The sequence below is a fragment of the Patagioenas fasciata genome, chromosome 12 (assembly GCF_037038585.1).
Source record: "Patagioenas fasciata isolate bPatFas1 chromosome 12, bPatFas1.hap1, whole genome shotgun sequence".
In the NCBI taxonomy this organism is placed as follows: Eukaryota; Metazoa; Chordata; class Aves; order Columbiformes; family Columbidae; genus Patagioenas; species Patagioenas fasciata.
Window position 1 is genome coordinate 13775985 of NC_092531.1, and position 23511 is coordinate 13799495.

Sequence of the window (23511 nt, forward strand, 5' to 3'; positions counted from 1 at the left end):
ACTCTTCATGGGTTCAAGAGCAAATGGAGACAAAATTATATCCTCCTCCATGTGTGTGCCCTCCATGGAGATTAATTTATCCAGATGATTAAGGCAGCAAGTGATTCAGGAAGTACCTGAGTAATTTAATGACACAGGTAGAAAAAGAAAGCAAGCAGAGCATTTCCCTTTCAGTCAGGTTGGGGTTCAATTTTTATGTTCTGTTGCAAACTGATTGATAACTCAAATGCCTGGAGAAGTGTCATATTTTCAGACTGATGTGTTTTTGTGCCTTATAAAATACCTGAGAACCAAAGCTTGTTGAGACTCTGACTGGGGACAGACGTTGCCATGCGGTGGCTTGTGCAGAGGCTGCTCCCCTGCCAGCTGTAACTGAGTGAAGCTGCGGGTCTAGGGGTCACTGAGGTCTCTGCCACTCACAAATGGGGGAGCCAGTATCACCTCGCTTTGTGGTGTGCATGACCACCTCGCTTTGTGCTAGTTTGTGACTCTGATTCAAACACTTCCTGAACTCTGACTGCGGGGAAGAGATTTGCACAGATGGTGCCCCTCTAATAGAGCAGAAAGGCAGAATTTGGCACTGTAACTCTGAAAAAGCCTCCATGACGGTGAAGCTATTCCTTCCTCCTATCTCACTGTACAGCTTGGCTTCAATTAGCTTGTCTCAACTGCTAGATGTGCAGGCCAACACTGCTTCTATTTCAGGGGAACTTGCCAGAGATTAATTAGATCGCAGGCCTGTTAGAGGACGGGCCAGCAAATTTTGTGTGCCATTAACTCAGCACTTATCACACAAACATTGCTGGAATAAACATACCCTTTGTTGTGCTGCTGGAAGCGAAGGCTGTCACAAAAATGAAACATTTGAGCAGATATAGAGTGTGATAGTTTCAGGGCTACATAAGCTGCTTAGATCAGGTTTTAGCCGTGGTTACTGAACCAGCACTAAGTGTGTGTGTGTGCGGCCCCGCTGTGCTCAGCAGGGCTGTGGCTGCTCCCCCGGGGCCCCAGGGAGTGCGGACAGTGGTTCCTGGTGCACAGAACTGCTGATGCACGGGCATCAAACAGGCATCCACTGGATGTGTAAGGAGCCATCCAGTCCGCGTCAGCCCTTGTTCCAAAGAAACCTGTGGTTTGAAGGATAAAGTTGCAGACAAAGAAATATGTGGAGCTGGGGAGACAGCGGAACAAATTTCCATTTGGTCTCTGTTTGTCAGCAGTGAAGTAACCTCCTGAGCACCCCCGGGTTGTGCTCAGCTGTTCATGCCCACACAGAGCAAACACAAGCCGTGGCAGACTGGCCTGTATTGGCTCCTCTCCCTGACAAGAGAGCTGGGAGAAAGTTTGGCCACACAAGTGGGGAACGAGGCGACAGAAGCCAAGAACCAGTGACAGAGTGCTGGTGAGAGTGTGCTGCAGAGTACATGAGGATGGATCCAGCGAACAGGCAGAGAGGGGATGGGATGTGGAGAGGGTGATGTAGTGGGAACTATGTGCCAAGAATCTTAGCAGTGGCAGCTTGAATTAATTTGGAGAGCAACGTGTGAATTCTGGAGAAAAAAACTGCAGTAGATGTGTCCAGAATCAGGGAACAGCTCTGGCGCCGTGGTAGGGGAAGGGCCAGAGCACAGACGGTTGTGCAGACTGCACTGCCAGGGCCTGGCTTGGGCTGGGGACTCGTAGGGAGAGCTGCTGAGGCAGGGAGATCCCTGCGTTCCCTCCCGAATCCACACGGCCTGGATGCCAGTCAAATGGACAAGTCAGTCACCAGTAATTTAACATGAACCATCTTGTTGTTGTGCCGACACGTGCGGCACTAGGGCTGAAAGATGGTGCTTGAGTGCTTTCTGCTTCGACAGGAGGGCAAACAGGGGAAGGCTCTGCACAGGCGAATCTGGCTGATCACTTTAACCTGCACAGAGCTGGCTCATGAGAAATGCAGTGGGGCTGGGACAAGCGTCCCCCAGATCGGCTTCAGCGGAGGCAGCAGGTTCAGGAGGCAGATGCCATTGGGCTGCCGGGGCTGCTGAGCATCAGGGGAGCAGACACCCAGCTGGCTGGTGCAAGCGCACATCTGCGTGTGATCTGGGGACAGCGCTGAGCACCTGGAACTGAGATGTGCAGCTTCTCAGCACTGACATGAAACCAAGGGGTTATTTCTAAAATTCTGCTTTCCCTTGGACTGGAGTAACTCAAAAGGAGCTTCCTTTAAACAGCATAAATTTGGTGGAAGGAGGAGAAAGTTACTGATGTTAGCTTGGTCCTGAAAGTCAGTCAATATTTTGTAAAGCTGAAACTTTGGGTAGTAAAAACATTTTTAATGAACCAACTATTTTATCTGACAATTCAGCAGAACATGTTCTGATTTTAGCAACTCAAACCAGTTCATCTGCCCTGGGTTAGACTGATGCTGGGGCTCAGTGTTAGGCTCGGGTTGGTGGGTGGACATGAAGGCTGCTGGCTTCTGCTTCTGCAAGTCCTGACGCAAACACTCTGTGGCTTGAGTGTGCTCTACAAATTTGCTTTTTCAATTCTATACCTTTGGCTAATGAAGGGAAACCACTGCTTGTATTGCCATGGGCAGAAAATAATTGGGGAATCCTGGTCTCACCAGCTTCCAGCTGCTGCTCTCATTTTACCCACCATGTCACTTTGATTTGTGCCTGGCAGATCAGATTACTCGTGCCAGTGGCGACAGGATGGCAACAACAGACTGAAGTGGTGGGAACCAGGGCTCAAAGGGGATTCCCCGGCTTCTGCTCCAAGGAGATGCTGGTCCTTGAGTTTCTGTCAGAGGCATCCCTAGGGGGAACAGGAGCGGCTCCTCAGAGACGCTGCATGAAAGTGCGGCTGTTTGGGGAGAACACCGAAAACATTCAATGGCATTCAGAGCATTAACGTAGTTTCTCCAGAGAGTTAAAATCTGAGCTTAATCCCTGTTAGATGAGCTCAAGCTGGGGGTCAGAGTCCTGTGGGGAGAGGTTTCATTTTGGAGCAAGCTGGTGCTCCCCAGCGACCCCAATGTGCACAAAATGAGTCTATTTACAGACATCAGGTGTCTTTCCCTCTGAACAGGTCACCTATAGAGAAAACTGTGTTTGAATCCATGTTTTGCCTGAGCTGATTAAAAAGCAGCGACATTTACCTCAAGCTCTGCTTACATTAGAGGGACGTATCGATTGAATAGCTGCAATCCTGCTGCCATAAGCAAGGTTGTAGAGTTGAAACACAATCCCTGGGTTGTAATTAAAAAGTCTCAAAACTGTGCATGACCTTAAACTCCCCAGTGCTGTGGCACTGTGTGTGACAAGGCTGTGAGTAATGGGATGAAAAGCAGATGTTAAATAGACTCGGGCTGAACAAAGCTGTGACCAAAACAAACTGCCACCCTCAAACATTCCTCACAGAGAAGCAGGGAGTTAATTACACTGTTTTAAAGGCTGCCTCTACTCAGCTCGTAAGATCTCTTGCAACTAAGCACCTCCTTTATTAAGAGCGAGGATATTTGCAAGGCCAGCGATCGCTTTGCATTTGCTGCTCCTGGCAAGCGTGGGCCCGGCTCCCATGCCCCCTCCAGCCACCCGACCTGGGAGCTCTGGCCTCCCTCCCCAGCACGGGGGCTAGAGGCAGTGTGCCACGGGGATAGGAAGCGGTGTCGCCGGGACTGCCCCAGGCCGTACCCGGTCCCGGCCCCTCAGCACAGCAAGGCCCGCCCGCCGGCCCTCTCGCTGCTGCCCCCGAGGCGCTGCCCTGGCGCCAGAGCGGCGCACCGCCTGCCGCGTGCCTCTGCCCTGCCCGCGGCGCGCCCCCTGGCGAGCGGGCGGCTCCGCCCGAAGTAAGACCCTACTCACACCCCCTCAGGCGGTGTTTAAAATGAGGAAGTTCTTCCCCCAGTTCTGCCTGCTGATTGGTCGCGGCGCCCCGCGCGGGCGGGTGCCGATTGGTTGCGGCTCCCGCGTGGGCGGGGCGGCGGGCTAGGGGTGTCACGGCGGGCGGGGGCCTCCCTGGTCCGGCCGTGGCGGCGGGTGCGTGTGGCGGGGCCGGTGCCGCGCGCGCCCGCCCGGGGCCGCACCATGAAGAGCCTCAAGTCCCGCCTGAAGAAACACGAAGCGATCATCGGGGGCAGCACGGTGGGTGCCGGCGGGGCTGGGGGCGGAGAGGCACCCCCAGCGGCGAGGCGGTCAGCGCTGGCTGCCTGAGGGCCGGGGACTGCTGGGCTCGTGCGCTGTTGGAGCTGACCCCCCGGGTTACCGGGCGGGACTGAGCTCTGCGGGTGGAACAGGCAGCTACATGGGGAGGGGGCTGTGGGAGGAGTGGGGTGACTCTGCTTGGATGTAAGGCCGGAGAGCTGAGGCGTGGGATCTGGGGACTCTGGGAGGTGTGCGGGCTGTGGGTGCCTGGGGTGGGGGCAGTGGAAGGGGTTGGGGTGCTGGGCATCGCTTGGAGCAGAGCACAGGAGTCCTGGCTCAGTGGGGAGCTGAGGCTTTGCTGGGGACAGAGAGTGTGGAAGAGCTGGTATAACCTGGGGAGAAGCGAGTCGGTGGGAAATGAGGTTTTCTGGGGCAATTTAAGAACCTTGGCAATGGGGGGAGCTGGGCTTCAGTGAGCTCAGGCTGTGCGGGATCAGTGAGGTGCCCTGGTTTTGGGTGCAGGGCCAGGCAGTGGTCTCTTGAGCACTGGCGTGGGGAAATGTGGGTGAGCACACACACCTCACCTGGCACCAGCCGCTTGCCCAAGCCTCCCTGGCCACTCGGAAAACAAGCATGTGAACGCATGTTACCTCTGGCCCCAGCAGAAGTTAACACCTTGGGGTTTTTTTCCGTAAGATCTTTGGGAGCCACTACTGAGCTCTGGCTGGCAATGTGCCCCGGGGCTTGCCAAGATGTGTGTTCATGGCATTGGCAGTGTCTTGTTCAATGTTAGTAATGTCTGTGGCAAGATCGGAGCAATTATCCCAGGGCACAGAGGGAGGATTTACTTGGAAAGTGGGCAAAAAGCTTTCAAAGTGGTTAATGAGTTTATGCAGTTGCAATTTGTGATCATCCAAACTGGGAATACTGGGCCTGGGGGAGTCGCAGGCTCTGGGAAGCAGGTACTTCTGTGGTGGTGCCATTGTCTGTGTCTGTTTCCCCATTGCTTCCAAATCTTGGGCTAGTGTTAGATGGATTTAAGTGACTTTATTGGTTTTCTCTTTTACTTGATTCATCTCTACAGGTGACTTTTGATGAGAGAGGTCTATTGTAGCAGAAGAAAGCTATATTTGGAAATTACTTTGTGTGGTAAATCACCTTTAATTGTGACCATTTAGTAAATGCTTCTCTGGGAGTCTGCTCTGGGTTGCACTCCTGAGCCTCTTGCTGTCTTCTTGCGCTGATTTGCTGAACTTGCCGCTGGCTACATGAAACTGTGGAAAAGGGCAGGTTAATACGATATGCTGACTTGTATCAGTTGTCTTTTAAGATATGAGCTGTCTTTTAAAATACTCCTGCAAATTTGTATTGGATCTGAATCTAGGACTTGAAAATAATAGCTCATTTGAAAGATATGTAGATATTCAGGCTTGTGAACTGCTGACTGACCTTGTCTGACACAAGGACAGCTCAGAGTGGAAGCGCATCATTGTGCACAGGAGTGATTCACAAGTCTGTTATGATACTCTGTAATGTGTAGGCTGGCACTGTTTTATGTGATTCATTAGTTGTCCTATACTTCAGAACTATTTGTTATTTCAGACTAAGCCTACAATATTTAAATTTCAATGCTTAGAGCATTCATATTTGTTTTTGAATAGATGTGGGGATTTTTCACTTCTGTAGGTGAAGGCTCAAGCCTTCCTTTCAAAGTAGATTTGAGCAGCATTAGTGTTTTTAAGAGCTGAAGTTATTCTGAAATACATGAAGGAAAATTACTTTCACCATGATCCTTTAAAAACTGGGGTTTGTACCCATAATGTACTCATTTCCCCTGTTTATTATGTATTTTAGTTATGTGATCGCTCCACTGACTAACCAAAAACCAACTTGCAACCTTTTATGTGGGGAAAAAAACACTTCATCTGCATGGGTGGGTGCTAATAGTGCGGCCAAATGGGGATGGTTGGGAAAAGCCTGGTCGCTGTTTCTGAAGGAGGGGAAGTGGGTGAGAGTCCTGCCAGCCCCAGTTCCACAGGTCTGCTGGAAACCAGTAAAAGAGCTGCCTGCTGGAGAAACCTCATCGCTTTCTTGTCCACACCCCCCCCCCCCCCCCAGTGCTATTTCCTGGGCGGTGGAGAGAAACTTAATCCCCTCATCATGCTTCTGAAAATTTTCCTCCAGGTTAAGGTAATAGTTACGCGCCCTCTCTGATCTCCTGGGAACGGCTTTCTTACCTGTCTCATGATGGAGGGAAGCTGCGAAAAGCAGCAGAAAGTTAAAATGATAGTTAATACCAATTCTGCAATTTTCCAGAATGTTGTGTCTGAAAATGGAATTATCTGATTTTTGTCAGCTCCAGCTGGCTAGTGCTTGGAAAATAATCTGAGCGGCCTGTTCAGTAACTTCAGTGCTCTAAATAGTGAGACAAATGCTCCTCGTTTCCCATGGTGGAGGCTGGAGACTTTAACAGCAGATTCTGTGGAGCACAAAGCCTCCAGGACACGTTCGTCACTGTCAGTCAGAGAATGATGCCTCATTCACCTCCATTTACAAGATGGATTTTAATTAATATAGTCAGTCCTGTTGGGGTGACTGCAGCAGCATGTGCTGCCGGTATTTCTGAGATTCCAAAATACGTGGATGTTTGTGATCTAGTGATCTAGTTTGTGTTTAGAAAGTGTGTTCTTCCAGTAAAGTTAGAAATTCTGTCTGTAGCTGTACACAGAAGAAGCAAATAGGAAATGCCCATGGGTTCATTTTTCTTGAGAAGATGCTGGGAAGAAGATTGGTTTATTGTTTGACAAAGTTATTTTTGTTTCAGACCTTTGCTAACTGACCCTCACCGACTGTTGGCTTCTGTGGGTGGTCAGGAAAGGTTGCCTACTTATTTTTATTTTTTTTTTAGCACTTGTCAAATAGCTATGGAGGTGTTCTGTGAAATTTGAGGTGCCTCATCGTATGAACGTGGGGGAGCCGGAGCCATGTCCCTGTGCTGGCCAGGGCTGCTCTCGCTGGGGTTGTTTGCGTCCCAAGATACAATGTGAAAGCCGGAGCTGGCCTGAGATACACACACACTTCAGAAATCAGCAGCGCTGCCCACGAGTCATGAGAAGGAGCAGATGTGAAACCATGTGAAGGCCTCTATCAATCCTTTCTCCTCCAGGAAAAGTGATGTTGGTTTGTTTTTAATTAAGAGAAACAGAACATGATATATAATGAGCAGAAACCACTGTGCAAGAAACAAAGGCAAACATCTGAGTGCTTGGCCTGGTATGATGATCTGTGGTTATTAAATTAATATCTGGTTAAGTTCTGTAGTTAGTGACAGCTGAGCTTGTTTAAGGTTGTGGAGACTGCCCAGTGCTGTTAACTGGGTGACTTTCCCCTGTGTAAGGAGGGAACTCTGTGAATTGACGCAAAACACAATTAACAGCAGAGGGGAGGTACCACCTCTTGTTCTGATCCCACTGTTCTTATTAAGGGAAGAACTCTGTCTGAATATGATGATTAATCAGCAACACTCTATCTCTGTATGTACAGCAGGGTAACTTTGTTAAAAATTATTTGTAGCACCAGTGCGGTGTGGAATACACACCGGTAACTAAAGGAATAAAGTCAAAAAACAATGTTTGGTAACCTAGTTTGAACTGATGATGCAAGATCGCTCCTGTATTGAACTTCTTAAACAAAACAAACTTGTGCTGCTGGTAACACGCATCAGTTCGTAAATGAACAAGATTTTCATGGCACCTTGTCACCTCTCTGCTCTGTGCAAGGACAGAAAAGTTTCTGTTGGCCCCACTGATCACAATGCTATGATCTATTAGCAGAATTTTTCCAGCATTGCTGCTGTTGGCCAGAGCAAAGTTGCTTTTCCCTCTCCCTGGTTGTGGGCACGTGGAGGTGACTTTGCAATCCCATCTTCAGGCAGCCCAGCCTAGAGTCAGCACCACTGTCATATTCAAATATCAAACCCTAGGCTGTGGTTGTTCTTTAGGGTATGTTTGCATTCCAGAAAGCTTTATTGAGGCTCATGTTAATGTATGTGTTCCTTGGAAAAAAAAACACCTTTGTGATTCATTTGCATTTAGTTAAATAGAATTATGTGCTTGTTCAATGTTTGTGGTTGCTGTTGAAGAAACATGAGTTTAGTCAACATGGGCAGTTTTTGGTCCAGCAAAAGCCTTGTGGTACAACCTTTTTGCAGGTGCATTGTAATTTTCAGGCTCGTTACAAAGAAGGGGTATTTGTTAATGCTTTATCATTTTGGAATGTAGCAATTAAAAATATTTTGAAAATTGGAGGTACAGCGAGTGCAAGTGTACAGGTTAAATGTCCTTAGTTGCTTTGCAGACATAATTGCGCAGATAAGGCTGGTTATCTGTTTCAAGTTCATCTGACCCTTTGCTCAGATACAACTTAAGTAGTACTCGTCACTATTTAAATATTAATATTTATTAGCAAGCAAATTCTTGCAATATCTGAGAGACTGATATTGTCTACGTACTTTCATTACTTAATGGAGGCCACACAGGACTGAGTCAGACCATTCCGCGGTGTTCCCTGCTCCGTGGTGTTCCCTGCTCCGCGGTGTTCTGTGCACACATGCTTGAGGCTGTGTGAGGAATGTAATAGGTTGCGTTTCATCACCCCTGGTATTTTCTGATGCTCCATTATTAATAAGTGAAAGTATACAAATCAGTTGGTCGTACCCAAGTGGTGATGCTCTCCTTGCTGTCAAGGGGCGCAGTGTTCTTTGATGTATGTAAATCCAGCCCCAGTTAACGTAAAACGTACTCAGACTGTTTTAAAATGCAGCTCCAAACCCACAGGTTTGTTCCCAGAGTGTGTAAGTAGTTCTGATTGCTTTTGTTAGTGTCCAAGTGGGTCTGTATCTCAGGGCCAAGAATTTGAGGCTGTTTTGTCAATAAGGTGCACTTGAGTTGTACGCTGGCAATACATGAGGAAATTGTGTTTAAAAACAAAACCAAACAAAATTGATTATTATTTTTCTTTAATTGTAGTGGACTGTGCTTCCTTTGGGAGCTATATGCAGCGGTCTTTGACACTTGTGCTGTTGTAGCTGATGCTGGTGGTTTTTCTCCCTACCCCAGCTGGTCGGTACATGTCACTCCTTGCAGATGGACATGTGCTATTTGACACAGATTTAAGCACTTGTGATGGTTTTGAGAGGACTGTTTGACATGCTATGTGGGTAGCTGGAAGTAGATTTGCATACTTTCCTGATACTTAATAACTTGATCTTGATGTGATATGCTAACTTGTAGTAGGAAGAAAAATGCCTTAATAATAGAGTGAAATAATGAACATTTCTGGTGAGGTTTTAGATGGTTACTGCTTGTTTTGCTGTAACCTGTTCATTAGGAGACTCTCGCCTGTATGAGTTACAGGATGCAGTTATATAGAACCAAGCCATGCAACAGCACAACTGTTACTATGGGTTCTTGACATGAGCACTTTGCGAGCGCTGCAGAACCAGAGCAGGCCTAGGAAGGCTGTTATTTTTGACCGCTTGTTACATGAAGCCTCACCCACTTTATAGCATTCAATGACTTTTCCCGTAGATGGAGAAATGGCAGTAAATGAGGTGATAACGCACTGCGTGTGGGAACCTGCGGCTGAAACAAGAGCCCTCTATTCAAGCTGGGGCTGGTTTTCCCTTTGCAGACTAAACAATCCCTCTTACTCCTGCGGTTTTAAACTCCAAACAATTTGTATGTGAATACAGACACATCCTCATAAGCAAGATGTGCTTATAAAATATCAAATGCCATTCCATCACGCCCTCCCAGCTGAGCTCACCCTTTCCTAAACCTGGTATGTGCAGGATTTTCAAGGGAACTGCAGATGAGCCAGAGGCTGCAGGACAGGGAGTATTGGCTGATGTGCATCTGTACCGGAGGGGGAAGCTGCACCTGGTGCATGTCTTTAAAAAATAGTTTCAGAAGCTTAACCTGTCCTTTCATTTTGTCACTTTGTGCAGTTTTTAAATAAATCAAACTACTTCAAAAGCAATTGTCATTTTGTGCCATAAAGTAAATCACAGGGTGTGTCTGTTCAGACGTTGGTTTTAATCACAAATGCACTCTGACCTCTGTAGAACGAGCAGGAAAATTGCATGTGCAGGCTGACAGATGAGCGGAGCCTGTCCTTCTCAGTGGTGCTCAGCTTCCAGAACACGTGTTTCGAATGTCTCCTTTAGCAGCAAGGGCCTGCCTGTCTCCACAGGGAACCGTGTGGGACCTAAACTGGAAAAATCGGAATCTTGTGACAAAGATGGGCCTAAAATTAATAATTCTTGGTCTCTTCTTTGACAAGAGTTATTTTATTTAATGACCATCAAAGACTTAAAAAACTGCAGTTGTACTTTTGTAACTGTTCCCATAAAAATACGATGTTAGTGTTTTTTGTCTAGATAACTTTCAGGACCACTGGTATATTTGTGAGCGGTTGCTGTAGGTGGGGGTGGTGGGTTTGACCAGAGCTCTGTGCTCAGGGTGATTTATGTGCTTATGTCACCCGCTAATGGCATTAGAGGAGGATGTGTCCCCGTTGGGTTTTTCCATTAATGGGATTATCTGCCTGGCCCAGCAGTGCCGGGAGCTGGTTCACTTTCACAGGTTTATGTCAGCTTTCAGGATGAAGGCTTTAAGAACTACTTTGAATTACAGCTGGTATTTCTGAAGTGAGTTAAATGACTGCTAAAGACTGCCCGTGTTTTATTTAAATACGCTGTTTATTACGTGTCCAGTGTTTTGCAGCTACGTAGGCAAAAGCGTTTAGAGACTCTGGATGAGCAATAATTCCCAATTCAGGTGCGAGTTTCCTGAGCAATACTTCCATTTCAGCAACAACTTAATTTGTCATGATTTTTTCCACTGCAACAGTAAGACCAGAACTTCTTGTGGCCCTGGCCCTGTATTATCTTTTCAAAAAAGGTTAGTGCGTTCTCAAACAGGAGTCGTGCCTCATGGATTGTGCTCAGACTGATGAGCAAAAATCTCTTCTCGTGGGTTTTTTGCTGCCATGAAAAGTCTTGAAAGTTCCGTTCTGGCTTCTAGAATTTTACTCTGGAGAATACTCAGGTTGAGAAGTCTAAGCAGAAGAGCTCCTGGGATTTGAGGGTTGCGAATTGCTTTCCAAAGGCCTGCAGGCCTGGGATCTCTGTCCCATCTGAGTCCCTGTAACCCCAGTATTATTCTCTCCTCTTGTCTTGGGTGCTTTATTAGCTCGAGTTCCTGTGTGGGGACCTGTAGGTGGCTGGGTGTGTGGGTATCCTGTCCCTGCTCCAGGGACACCACCTGCTTTACTTTTTGTCCTTGAGACAGAGAAGGTGCTCAGTAACTCCATGCTCAGATTCCCTAAGTATGGTGCTGTCTTTGTTTAGTGATAAACATATATCCTTGAACAATAAAACTTTAAGCATTATCTTTGCTAGTTGCTTCTCAGGTTGTCAGCAGTGTACAAATACATAAGCAACACTGTGCACTTTCTACTGCCTTCAGTAACTAGAACATATTGTCTTGGTTTGCTCAGAAAAGTGAGGGTAATTAGTCTGGGTACCAAATATGTCATGAGTGTAAATATCTCTAGCAGCCCTTGTTAGTGGTCTCACTGCTCTCATCTGTAAATACTTAATCGTAATGATGAGTGAGGAACAGCCTGGGTTTCCAGGCCTAGAGTTTGAAGAGTCTCCTATAAACTTGGATTCCGAATGATGCCATGCGTTCTTCTCAGCAAACAGCTTAGGGTGTTGATTTCATGTTTGTTACCTGCTGGCTGAAAGCATTGCAGGGTGGGAGGCTGTAGTTGTGTTATGTGATGATCCAAAGGTACCTTTGAGATGAGGATTGCGGGTAGGTAAAGTAGTTTGACTTCTCATCTGCTAAATATCTCATAAGATAAGAGATTTTGGGCTCAGAGAATAGAAATAGGTAATTGTTCATGCAGCATGTAGTTACCTTGTACAGTCCCTTACCAAAGCGTGCTGAGGATGCTAAAAGCTTACCTGTACTTGAGAAAAAAATGGATAATTTAACAGAGCAATTAATTCAGAATTAAGCTTGTAGGTAGATTCCCTCTAGCACAGGAAGTTTAAAGCATTGGTTGAAGGCTAGGAGAACATTTGGGAAAGAATTCTGTGCTTGTTTAGTTTGCTTTTTCTGAGCACTGTGTGTATCTCCAAGGGCAGTATGATACCAGATGGATGGACAGTGTGTGCACACACCTGATGTGTCTGCTCCATATCGAGCCCTCAAACTGAGAGCGGATCAGATAGAAGCTGATAGTGTTAGCAAACGAAACACATAACCACGGGCGTAGTTATATGCGGTGCTTTTATTTCAGCGCTGGGAAACCAGGGGTTCGCACCCGAAGCTGGTTTCAACAACTGATTCAAACTCCATTACATTTATACAATTTGGTCACATACATATTCGTTAGGTTTACAATGTACGTGTTGCATATTCATTAGATTACACAACTATTTTACAATTTCAATTACAACATCTTTGGAACTACTCTAAGCATGCGCAGTATCCTCTGGTGGTCGTTCAGGTGGTCTTCAGGATGAAGTAAGTAGTCTTCTTCACTTGTGTCCTTTTCACCTCTTGTCGCAGCACATGCACGCTATCCATATGTTCATTATAAAATCATATAAGATTCTTGGATGCACATCCTACACTTTCAAGATAAGATAAGGACTAACTTTCAGCTCTCTATTCTCAAACTAAGATAAGAACCTGCAAAGCTTCAAAGATAAAGTAAGAATCTTGGACATAGTTTACAAAACCGAATACAACTTACAAAAAAACCAGTTCAACTATAACAATAGGAACAAGCATTACTTTTGATCCCAGCCAGATGGTGGAGATGGGATATTCTCTTATCTTTGGAGACCTGGAGCTGGGAAGAATTCTTGGCAGGCTGAGCTTAGGAAAAGCAGGTGCTGTGCGTTAAGAGAAAATGGGCAATATTTGCCTTCGCTAGGTGTCTGTGGCGGGTTTAGTGATTTAGCACCTCTGGAGATCTGTGTTGCTGCTATAGCTGATTAATGGTCTTTGTTCTGAAAAAGGTTTCAAACTTTGGTTACACTGAAAGAATGCAACACAAGCACATTTCCTGAGTTTCTACCCTTCGATCTGTCTGAGATTCAGCTGCCGTGGAGAGCAGTTCAATGGGTGTGAGTTTGCAGCTGGGCCCTGTTCACTGGAGCTGTTCTGAGGGTTGGGCCAAGGCTGGTGGGCAGCGGTGGAGACGCGTTTTAGCAAGCTCAGATCCAGTGGTCAGGGCTGTCTTGAGAGGGTCTTCAGCATGAAGAGGCTGCAGGGAGAGTGCAGCTCACGAGTGTCTGCAGGTGGATTAAAATGGAGACAAGGGAAAGCTTTGGGATGATTAAATCAAAGACTGTACACCTGGAATGGATAGTCTTACTGAGAGAGTTTCTCACCAAACCGATTTCAGTTAAGGTGTGGTGTGTGTTTTGTAAAGCGTATTTATTTTTCCCCCTAAATTCCATTTTTAGCTTGAGCAGACAGACTTGGTTCTGGTCAGAAGATAACTGGAGATAGCACACTCCTCCTGGTGGTCCCTGTGCTGTTTTGGAGTGGCTCTGTCACGTAGGTGGTAATTACAGAGGACTCTTGGAAGGTTCTGCTCAGAAACACATTCATGCTGCGAGGCCAAGGGCTGGTGCCCAGCAAATGATGTGGAATAGTTTAGAAGCTGCTGGGAAAGAGTCAATTTGTGCAGATATGAGTGAGTGATTTTAAAAATCTCTTTCTTGAGAAGAACCCATTGGTGAGGTTATTTGCAGTCTCTACGTGTGTCCTCCGGGGTGTGTGGATGTGGTTTTCCAGGCTCTGCACCACGTTTCTGTCCTGCACACAGAACAGCACATTGCTTGTCACGTTGACCTAGTCCTCTGAATACGGCACTTGGGAGATCTCCATTTAAATTTAAGGCTTGTGAGAGTCTCGGTCTTCCCTGCTGTTAATCGACGTGCTGTCTATTTAATGTTTTGACAGCCTCTGTGACTCCTCTCGTTTCACATGTTGGGAGACAGGCTGGCAGCAGCAGTAAGCTGAAACCAGGTTCTATTCAGAATGGGTTTCATCACTGGAAAAGGAGGTGTTGTGTGGTTGTGGTTTTTTTTCTTTTCTTTTTTTTTTTTTAAGCAGAAGCATGTGTGTTTTCTAATTTAAAATCGGTTACATTTCTGTCAAAATAAGATCATGCATTCCATCTGCTCTGCAGTTGTAACTGTCTGCAGTCTGATCGTGAGTCTGGTTTCAGCTTTGTGGTGTGGTGGAATGGGAAAAAATTACTCCTGCGAGTATTTCAGTCCTTCTGTGTTATTAGTGGTGACACGTATGACCTTCATTAATGTCAGCGGACAGTGAATTTGACCAATGTGTTTGTTATTTTAAAGTGAGTGTTTGCATGTCTGCAGAACATAACACCGTAGTAAAGTTTCGTGCATGCTCGTCTCGTTAGTTAAGGTTGACTCTAAAATGCATTACTCAGGGCATGGGCATGTGGAGAATTTATTAATAGCTATTGCCTTCTATTGCTCAGCTATCAAGTACTGGATTATCAGAAAATAGATCTGGGCTGATGAGACTGTCTACGTATTGTTTACGAGATATTTCAGCTCTGGGCAATATTTACTAGTGAGTCGGAGTCGCTCTGGCGTCTGTCCCTGCACACCCACTGCTCGGGAGGGTTTTCTTGGGCCGCTGGGCTGGACAGGCAGAGCGGCCGGACCAGCGAAGGCTGGGGTTAGCCCATCATTTTTTTTAAGAGCTATGAAGTCTGAAGATGATCCTGAAGATGGAGAAAATCTCCTTGGGGACCCAAGCTAAGTGAAGGATGGAGCAGGACGAACTGAGGGCGGTGCAGAGAATCCCTTTCTCCAAGCGCCCTGTGTGAGCTGCGCTCAGTGCCGGGAGCTGTGGCGGTTTGGAACTTGATGCGAGATAAAGCGATTGCTTCTGGCAGCAGCACGGGGCAGGTTCCACGATGACCTGTTGGTTTTCTTGTGCAGCCAAAGACACAGTAGGTATCCTGGGTTTCACATCAGTGGCAGTAGCTTACAACTGCAAAAATGCAGAAGCTTGAATTTTGTAAATGTTTTGTAACGGTTTCTTTTTAATTAATGTGTGTTATACCTGTCTTTAACTACTCTTCCTGCGAGTAGTTTTCCTTGCTTGGGTGACAACATTTCATTTACTACCTATAGGAAGTGGATACAATTTACTGAAGTGTTACAGCCATAGACAGGGGAAAAAATATTTGTGTGTTGTTTTTTTTCTTTTTTTTAAATAACACTCTTGTTAATGAGAAGACTTATGAAATGGGGGCAAGGCATGGTTGTTAAAAGGTTTTCCATAGGTTTGAGTGAGTTTGTGCTGCAGGTATAAGCTGCAAGTATGAAACTCAGCAACCTAAACCCAGAGACAAACACGCAAGAAGTGAGCACTTTCCTCTCAGGATGTGAAATGTGTCATGTGCAAGAGAACTTGGAGGAAACAGAGCTCGATGCTTTGTATGTGCAGTTTCTAAGATATTTAAAAATAAAAGGTAGGGCGTTCTAGCAAAGGGACCTTTGCCAGGCACCTGCAGCGTGTGCAGCTTTGCAGTGAAGGGTCACGTCACCAAAGCTGTGATTTCCTTACGCCAGCCAGGCTGCCTCGGCTTTTAAGCTAATGGGTGTTTTAATTGATTGACAGATCGGTACTGCGCTTTAGCTGGGCAACACTAGTGGTTGTAATTTCATTAGATGTCTATTTTTATTACATCGTGTCACTTTTAGCAAGTATTGTACTGAGTAAGCTGTTGCTAAGACTTCATGACTACTGTAATCTTGTTTGTCGTGAGAACAGGGAATAAAGATAATGATGATTACAACTCAGTTATACAAATCGTTCTGCGGATGCAGGAGGCTGGGGGGGCGTGCTGTTTTTGTATCTCCTTTTGCTGCTCTGGGTGAGGGTAGATCTTGCTGCAGCTCTGGGTTCTGCCTACTCAAAGAACCAGCTCTGGATCCCACCACTGGGGATCTTCCAGACTTCAGTGCATTAGATCCTGAAAAATATTGATCTTTACTGTCAAGACAGTCTTAAGGAGAAGGTAGTTCTGTCTTGATAGAATGCAGCTGCATTTTTTTTAACATGAAGATCGTACGTGGGTTTTGTACCTCTTTTTGTTTCTGCTTTCATGTGAACACTGTTAAGACATTTTTGTAGTGGGTTTGGTGCTTTAAGGAGGTAGAAGGGTGTGTTGTGATGAACCCAACATGAAGGGTATGGGATTGATAGGCTGCTATCTCACTTCAAGAAACAAAAATGTTTTCAGCTGCTCTATTTTGGAAATGATAAGGCTTACCAGTTTTAATGTTCTTTATTCAGTGAGCTGTGGAACATCTGATCCACAGTGATAAGTAACTTCATGCATCTATAGGCTGTGTATGTCTCACTGTTATCAGTAAATTATTTTGCTGTGTAGTTAGATTTGAATGTAATACTCCTGTATAAGCCTTTTTCTTCTGCTGAAAGCTTTTTGAATATCAAGTCATCAGTGTCCAGTTTGGCTGTGAGGTTTGTCACCAAACAGAATATCCTGAAAGTGTAAAGCAATTCAGAAAGGATGATTTAGGCAGCAAAGAGAACAAGCTCTGCATTTTGGGGTGGGATGCTTGACCTGTGACCTGAAATTCTAAATTTGAAGTAAACAAGGAAAAAGTGGGGGGTGCTGAATGTCTGAGATTGAATGCATGGTACTCTATTTATAACTGACTTGGACTGTCTTTGCGCTCCATGTTGCTTTGGTAATTGCAGGCAATTTAGAGCTATAAACTTTCATAGAATCGCAGAATCCCAGGTTGGAAGGGACCTCAAGGATCATCTGGTCCAGCCTTCCTTGGCAGAAGCCCAGTCTAGACAAGCTGGCCCAGCGCCCTGTCCGGCTGAGTCCTAAAGTGTCCCATGGTGGGGAATCCGTCATGTCCCTGGGGACATTATTCTCATTGTGAAAAATGTTCCTCTTGCATCCAATCGGAATCTCCCCAGGAGTAACTTGTACCCATTACCCTTCATATTCTTTGAATTTCATTCTACAGCTCAATAGATGTTCATCTCTTCAATATCACATATAGCTAAATTTTGACCCTTTGAACAGTCAGGAGAAGGTGTGTCGTCTTGTGTATTTTTAGCGCATCCTGTCTGATATTAAAATCTGAAAACTGCTTGGGACATAATGGAGCTGATTCAGCTTTATTTGAAAATAAGGATGGGGAACTACTGTGTGTGGCTTTAGTTTTAGGCCTATTAGACAGAACAAAGCGAAATGAGGAAAACCAGAGAGGTTTGATCCTGAAGGTCTCCCATAGGACCAGAGTGACTTACCCAGACTGTATTGGAGCACTGCACATGCAATGCTAAAGCCTGATTGAAAAGCTGCAGTGACATTGTACATAAATAAGCATCTCAACAGGTGCAACTCTGTTTGCAAACCAAGGCATTTTTGGTTGTATCCGCCATATTGCAAATGATTCAGCCTTTTATTGAACTTCCGCTAGTAGATTGATCATGTACCGTAAGCTCACTTGCGTTTCTAATTCTCTCTTACTCAGCTGAACACAGACTGGAACAAATATGATGACAGGTTAATGAAAGCAGCTGAAAGGGGCGATGTGGAAAAGGTTCAATCCATCCTTGCCAAAAAAGGAGTCAGTCCTAGTAAACTGGATGTGGAAGGGAGATCTGCGTAAGTAAATGCCAGTACTCCAGTTATATTGTTGGGAAGCTGCTGAAATTTATTAAATTCCTAAATCTTGCTGCTGCTTCATCAACTTTTTTTTTTTTAATGTATAACCCTATATAACACACCATGGTAGATTCTAACCTCATTGAAACTGGAATACCAGATAGCTAGAATGTGAAATTCTCGTAAACAATCCTCAGTTCAAAATGAAGATCAGTCTTAAATACCTCATCTTGCCAGATTTGAATGCTAAAGAGAACAGGAAGCATATTGGTTTTCTTCTGGCTCACTGATTCAAGGTAAATGATAATTACTTCTCCAAAAAGTAATCTTGTTCCTTCAAGTAAAATCTACAAAACTCTTAACAGGATTTGGACACCGTCCAAAGCTGAATTTGTGTTGTATGATGCTTTCAATATGCAGCTGTTTGCTTTGGCTTTCCTGATTAATATTACCATTTTTGTCTATAAAACAGTTGTACTTAAGCACGGTATTTTCTGTTTTCAGGTTCCATGTTGTAGCATCCAAGGGCAACCTGGACTGCTTGAACACCATCCTTGTTCATGGAGTCGACATCACGGCCACTGATGCTGCAGGTATGATTCTGCGAAGGGCTACGAGCCACCTGCAAATGTTCTCAGCTTGGTTTTGATTGTGGAGTGGGATTAAGCTGAGCTATAGGATGGATGTTCTTCCTTTCCCTGTGGTTGGAAAAAAAATTGTTGTTTGTGAGACCCGTTGCTGAACTTAGAGGAAACTGGTCATGTCCAGTAATGTAAGTTCTGCATGTTGGGGTGTTCATGAGCGTGTGAGCTTTGGTTTTGAACTGCTATAACTGTATATATATGTAGTCTACCCCAGTCTCACTGGTGAGATCAGTATTTCTGGTCAAGAATAACAGTATAGGAACTATTTTAAGTGAATTTGTGTTCACTTACATACTAAATGCATTTGACAGAGACTTGTGAAGTGCAGTACACAATGAGGATTAGAATTAAATGGTATGGTAGGTGTTGGTGCAGCCATCCCGAGCCCTCTGAAATTCAGAGTGCTGCTGTACTACCTTCTTGATTTGCACGTGCGATACCAGAGTTTGCAGTAACGGAGCAGATGGAATTACAGAGGAGGCAGACCACAGGGATTTGTTCAGATGAAATAAACTATGCTAATGCTTTCAGTGAAGAACAAATTAACTTCTTATGATTAATGTTATGTGATTAGTAATAGAGTTTCTGAGAAGCAACATCAGCATGTTAAATTTGTGTGCAGTATTTCTAAATGCATGTTTAAAATAGATCCTGAATTGCTGTCGATCTCTCTTTTTAGGTAGAAATGCATTGCACCTAGCTGCAAAATATGGACATGCTTTGTGTTTGCAGAAGCTGTTGCAGGTACTGAAAAGTACAACTTGCCTATTGTTATGGTTTTTATTTTTGAGAGGGTAAAAGATGATCTTAAACATACTGATTTGAAATAGGGATAGACCACTCATCTTAAACAAAAAATTACATTAATTTTTTTTAAAAAATAAGTCGGTCATGGGGAAAAGTCCTTTTCATATTAAATAACAGGTTGTGGCTGAAAGAGTGCTAAAAGAAAATAAACTTTTTTTTCTTCTCTGCACGTAGACAATCAAATCAAGCTGTAGTTTCTAGCCCTTAGAGAAAAGGGAATCAAGTGTCTTTTAAAGGCTAGTGCACCTTTTCTGAATACATTTGCGTTTAGGAACATTAACACTGAACGGCCTGCTCAGGAGTAGTGTTTTCTTCAAAAGACGGGCATCTATATCCAGTCATCTTTCATTAATGAAACAATATTGGGTGGTTTTCTTAGCTTTGTGTGATTATTTATTTTTCTTCATTTATTCCTGGGGTCAGCTGTTGCTCACTTGAATTTTTTTTTGAACTTTCAATGGGTTCTCTTCATCTTCTGTCCCCTTGGTGCACGTCTGCACGCAGAACGTTTTCTGTGGAGTGCCAGAACTAGTAGCAATACTGGTAGCAAAGGCGTAATGACAAGTAGCAGAGAATCTTCACCCTAGTGAATGAACATTTTAAGTGTTTGTGAAAAGTCTGCGATGAATTACATTTTCCTTCCAAGGACTTAATTTACTTCTACAAACTTTCATCAATGCATGTAGAACACCGAAGTGCACATACCCATAGCTCTTTCTTTCGTATATGTTGGTATATTTGTAAACTGCAAACTTTTTTTTTCTTAAATCAATTTTTATTGCTTTAATTCAATCCTCAAAACATGCAATGTTTTGTAAATGCAATCTGAATCCTAATTGACAACCGGGATTACTTATTCTGACAGTACAATTGTCCAACGGAGAATGTGGATCTTCAAGGGAGAACTGCTCTTCACGATGCGGGTAAAAGGTTTTGCTTTTTGATAACTAGTATGAAATCTAGATCTGATCAATTTGCAGATGGGCCAGATTCTTCTGTTTAAATTTTGGTGACTGCAGTAGGGGAAAACGTTTTATGTTCTCGTGACATTTGTCCTCAGCAGCAAACTTGTTAACAGACTTAGCAGAGGTTGGAGGTCTGAAAGTGTCTTTGTTCATAAATCCTCTATAAAATCTTAAACAAGTATCAGGAGCAGTGTTTCAGAGCACTGATGTTAGTAGGATAAGATACCTTTACTTTGGATTGTCTGGCTCCTCATAATGCTGTGCCGTGTCTTGAACAGTTGTGTTTGATTTCTTTCATGTTCTTTTGAGATGGTTGTGTGAGAACTAAGTCCCAGAGTCCTTAGTTGCGTGAGTTTTTGTGAAGCAGATGCACCCATGGAGGTGTGGGGGCTCTCGGGCAGGCTATTTTCAGAAGCACAACCTGCTCTTTCTTCTCTTGACAGCTATGTCCGACTGTTCCTCTAGCATACAACTCCTGTGTGATCATGGGGCCTCGGTGAATTCCAAGGATGGAGTAAGTTGCTGCTTATTGCATTCTCCTGTTCAAACCCTGTTGGAGTGCCTGTGTTTTCCCTGCTTTCTCTCCCTTTCCTTATTTCTTCTTGTCTCTCCAGGACGGGAGGACACCGCTAGTGCTGGCCACGCAGATGTGTCGTCCCATGGTTTGCCAGCTCCTCATAGACAGAGGAGCGGATGTTAATGCCAGGGACAAACAAAACAGGTAATGCATGCAGGGACTTGTCAGGTGCCTGCTGACATTTAAAGGTTAGAAAGCTGATCCTTGGCTCTCAGGCTACAGAATAAATATGCTAAGTTCAGTGAAAAAGAACCTGGGATTTAGTTCAGAAGTAGATGTGCCAATTCAATAATGCAGATAAGCTTGGCCTTTCTGTTAACTTGTTCTTGCGTCTAAAACACATATAGGCTTGTTACTGCTGGCAGAGAAACTGCAGTTGGTTAATTTAAGGACTGTCCATCCAAAGCTGCACATTGCACGCTTTGGTATCCGTGCAAAGTGGGTCACTGCAGAAGTGGTGCTTGAGTGTCCCTGGAGCTCCTAAGGGACTAAGGGCCCTGAAATGTTTGCTTCTGTATTCTTGGAGTGGGGACAGAGGAGGGGGGTCCTGTCTGGAGCTGCTCCTTCTGCAGGCTGTTTCTTGGAGGGGGATGGCTGCCCCGTGCCCAGTGACATGCGGCGGCTGTGGGACAAGCATGGTGCTCCCATCGTGTGTCCTGAAGCTGCCAAGTGTTCAGAAGGCATTGCCAGGGCTCCCAAGCACTCACCCCCCTCAACTTTGTGTAAACTTGTCTTGTTTGCCGAGTCTATTGACATTTCTATCTAAATAGAGAGGAAGCCAAAAATTGTATGAGTTACTGGATGACTCTCAAAGGGTTTATGCTGAATTTCATGAAAGTACTGCTATTATGTGTTTTGTTTTTCAACAAATATTTAAACATTGGCTAAATGACTTTTTAAGACTTAGTTTCCTCTCTTGATAGAGGACAGATTCCATGAATCAAGTTTCTGTGGTTAGACACAAGTGTACGAAGGATTATTTCTGGAAGTGATTGCTCCGTTAAGTGTGACACAATCTCTCCCACCCTCAGGACTGCCCTCATGTTAGGCTGTGAATATGGCTGCAAGGATGCAGTGGAAGTTTTGCTCAGAAACGGTGCCGACGTTAGTTTGACTGATGCCCTGGGTCATGACTGTGCTTACTATGCCAGAATTGGTGACAATATTGACATTTTGGCTTTAATAAAAGCTGCTGTTGAGGATTCCAGTAAAGGTATGAGGAACAGGGCTGTAACAATTTGCTGTTATTCTTTCATTTGAATTGTCTGTGTGTTCACTGCTATGCCTTCAGGAAACTTCTTTGGAGGACAGCTGTATTCCTTTAAACAAAAAGGTGCTAAACCGCCAGTTTGGGAGGGGAAAGAAGGCTTTTGAGGTTGGTTTGATTTTAGTAAAGCCTTTAAGGTTAATGCAGGCTGTGAGGTCTCAGGTGTTAACATTGCTGAACCTGGCATTGCAGTTATTTAGCCTTATTTGTAGAAAAGCTTTGTACTTGTGAATGTTTCTATATTTGATTAACTGAGGGTGGTGGAATTTATTTCTTGATGTCCTCTCAAGATAGAAACTTGATAGAGGTAGCTAGATGTGTTGCATGGGTCTGAATGAAATGCATTTCTTAACTTTGTGGTTTTGTGGTGCTTTTTTAGCAAGAGATGCTGTGAAGAAAGGGCAGCCAGAACAGAAGGTAAGGCTGATCATACAAAGTGTCTCCTAAGACTAGTTCTTGAAGAAGGTGTGAGAGGGCACACAGCACTAGTGAAGCTTCCTTCTTGTGGAGCACTGTGCCCTTCAGTTTTCCTATTGCTGCGAGATCATGTTGGGATACAGGGTCCAGAAAGACTGGGGATGTTTGGGGTCACTGTTCATTTTCAGTAACTTTCTGCTGTCTAGACCTGAATGTGAGTGCTGAAGGAGGGTTTGCGTGTCACTACAGCATCTTCAAAAGCTGATTGTTCTACAAGAGTGTCCCCCAGCTTGTCACCAGTGTACGGTGGGGACACCCTATGTTTTAGAAACAGATGGGGTGGGGGAATAAAACTGAATTGTTTTTAACTGACCTAACAAGATTTTTTTCCCTTTTTTTTTTTAATTCAAGTTTTAATTCAGATGTTTGGTATATATGTCACAGAAAGAAAGATTACAGGGGTGTGATGTAAATTTTTCCAGGCTGTTGTCTTTGCTGTGAAACTAGCTTATCGAGGCAATAAATGAGTAACATTACCTTCCATAAGCTACTGACGAATGTGTAATATTTTCTTTTCCCAACATCAGTGCCTCATTTGATAGAGAACAATATAATAATTAAGAAATAGGTCAAGATTTTGTCATTTCAAGATCCATAATTGTAGCTAAACGCCTGATGCTGCTCAGCGAGCTCGTTACTTCAAGGTTTATATTACATAGACATGCTTCAGGTCGAACAACACTTGATGTGCTTTTTTGTGCACCTGGCTTCTTGCCACATCTTTATGTTGAAATACAGCTCTTTGAGACATGATTGTAAGGTCTTTTCAATCTGTTGAGAGGGGCTTTGGAGAGACTCCTGATACAGGAATAATGTTATAACTGTATGGAATTGAAAGAGGTAAAATGGAAGCTCC

General features: G+C 44.6%; 1 protein-coding gene across 5 annotated transcripts in view; it reads left to right on the top strand.

The window, feature by feature from the left end:
- Positions 1-23511, top strand: part of UACA (uveal autoantigen with coiled-coil domains and ankyrin repeats) — a 47431-nt gene that overhangs the window by 11225 nt on the left and 12695 nt on the right. For 3 of the 5 annotated variants that reach the window (XM_071813921.1, XM_071813923.1, XM_071813922.1), the window contains exons 2-9: positions 17785-17918; positions 18423-18511; positions 19242-19306; positions 20235-20292; positions 20778-20848; positions 20949-21055; positions 21943-22124; positions 22558-22595. In XM_071813921.1, the coding sequence (XP_071670022.1) occupies positions 17785-17918; positions 18423-18511; positions 19242-19306; positions 20235-20292; positions 20778-20848; positions 20949-21055; positions 21943-22124; positions 22558-22595 (744 nt within the window). Of the gene's footprint in view, positions 1-3992; positions 4131-14849; positions 15210-17784; positions 17919-18422; positions 18512-19241; positions 19307-20234; positions 20293-20777; positions 20849-20948; positions 21056-21942; positions 22125-22557; positions 22596-23511 lie in introns of those variants that run through there. The other 2 variants (XM_065847236.2, XM_065847239.2) reach the window with 2 other exon arrangements.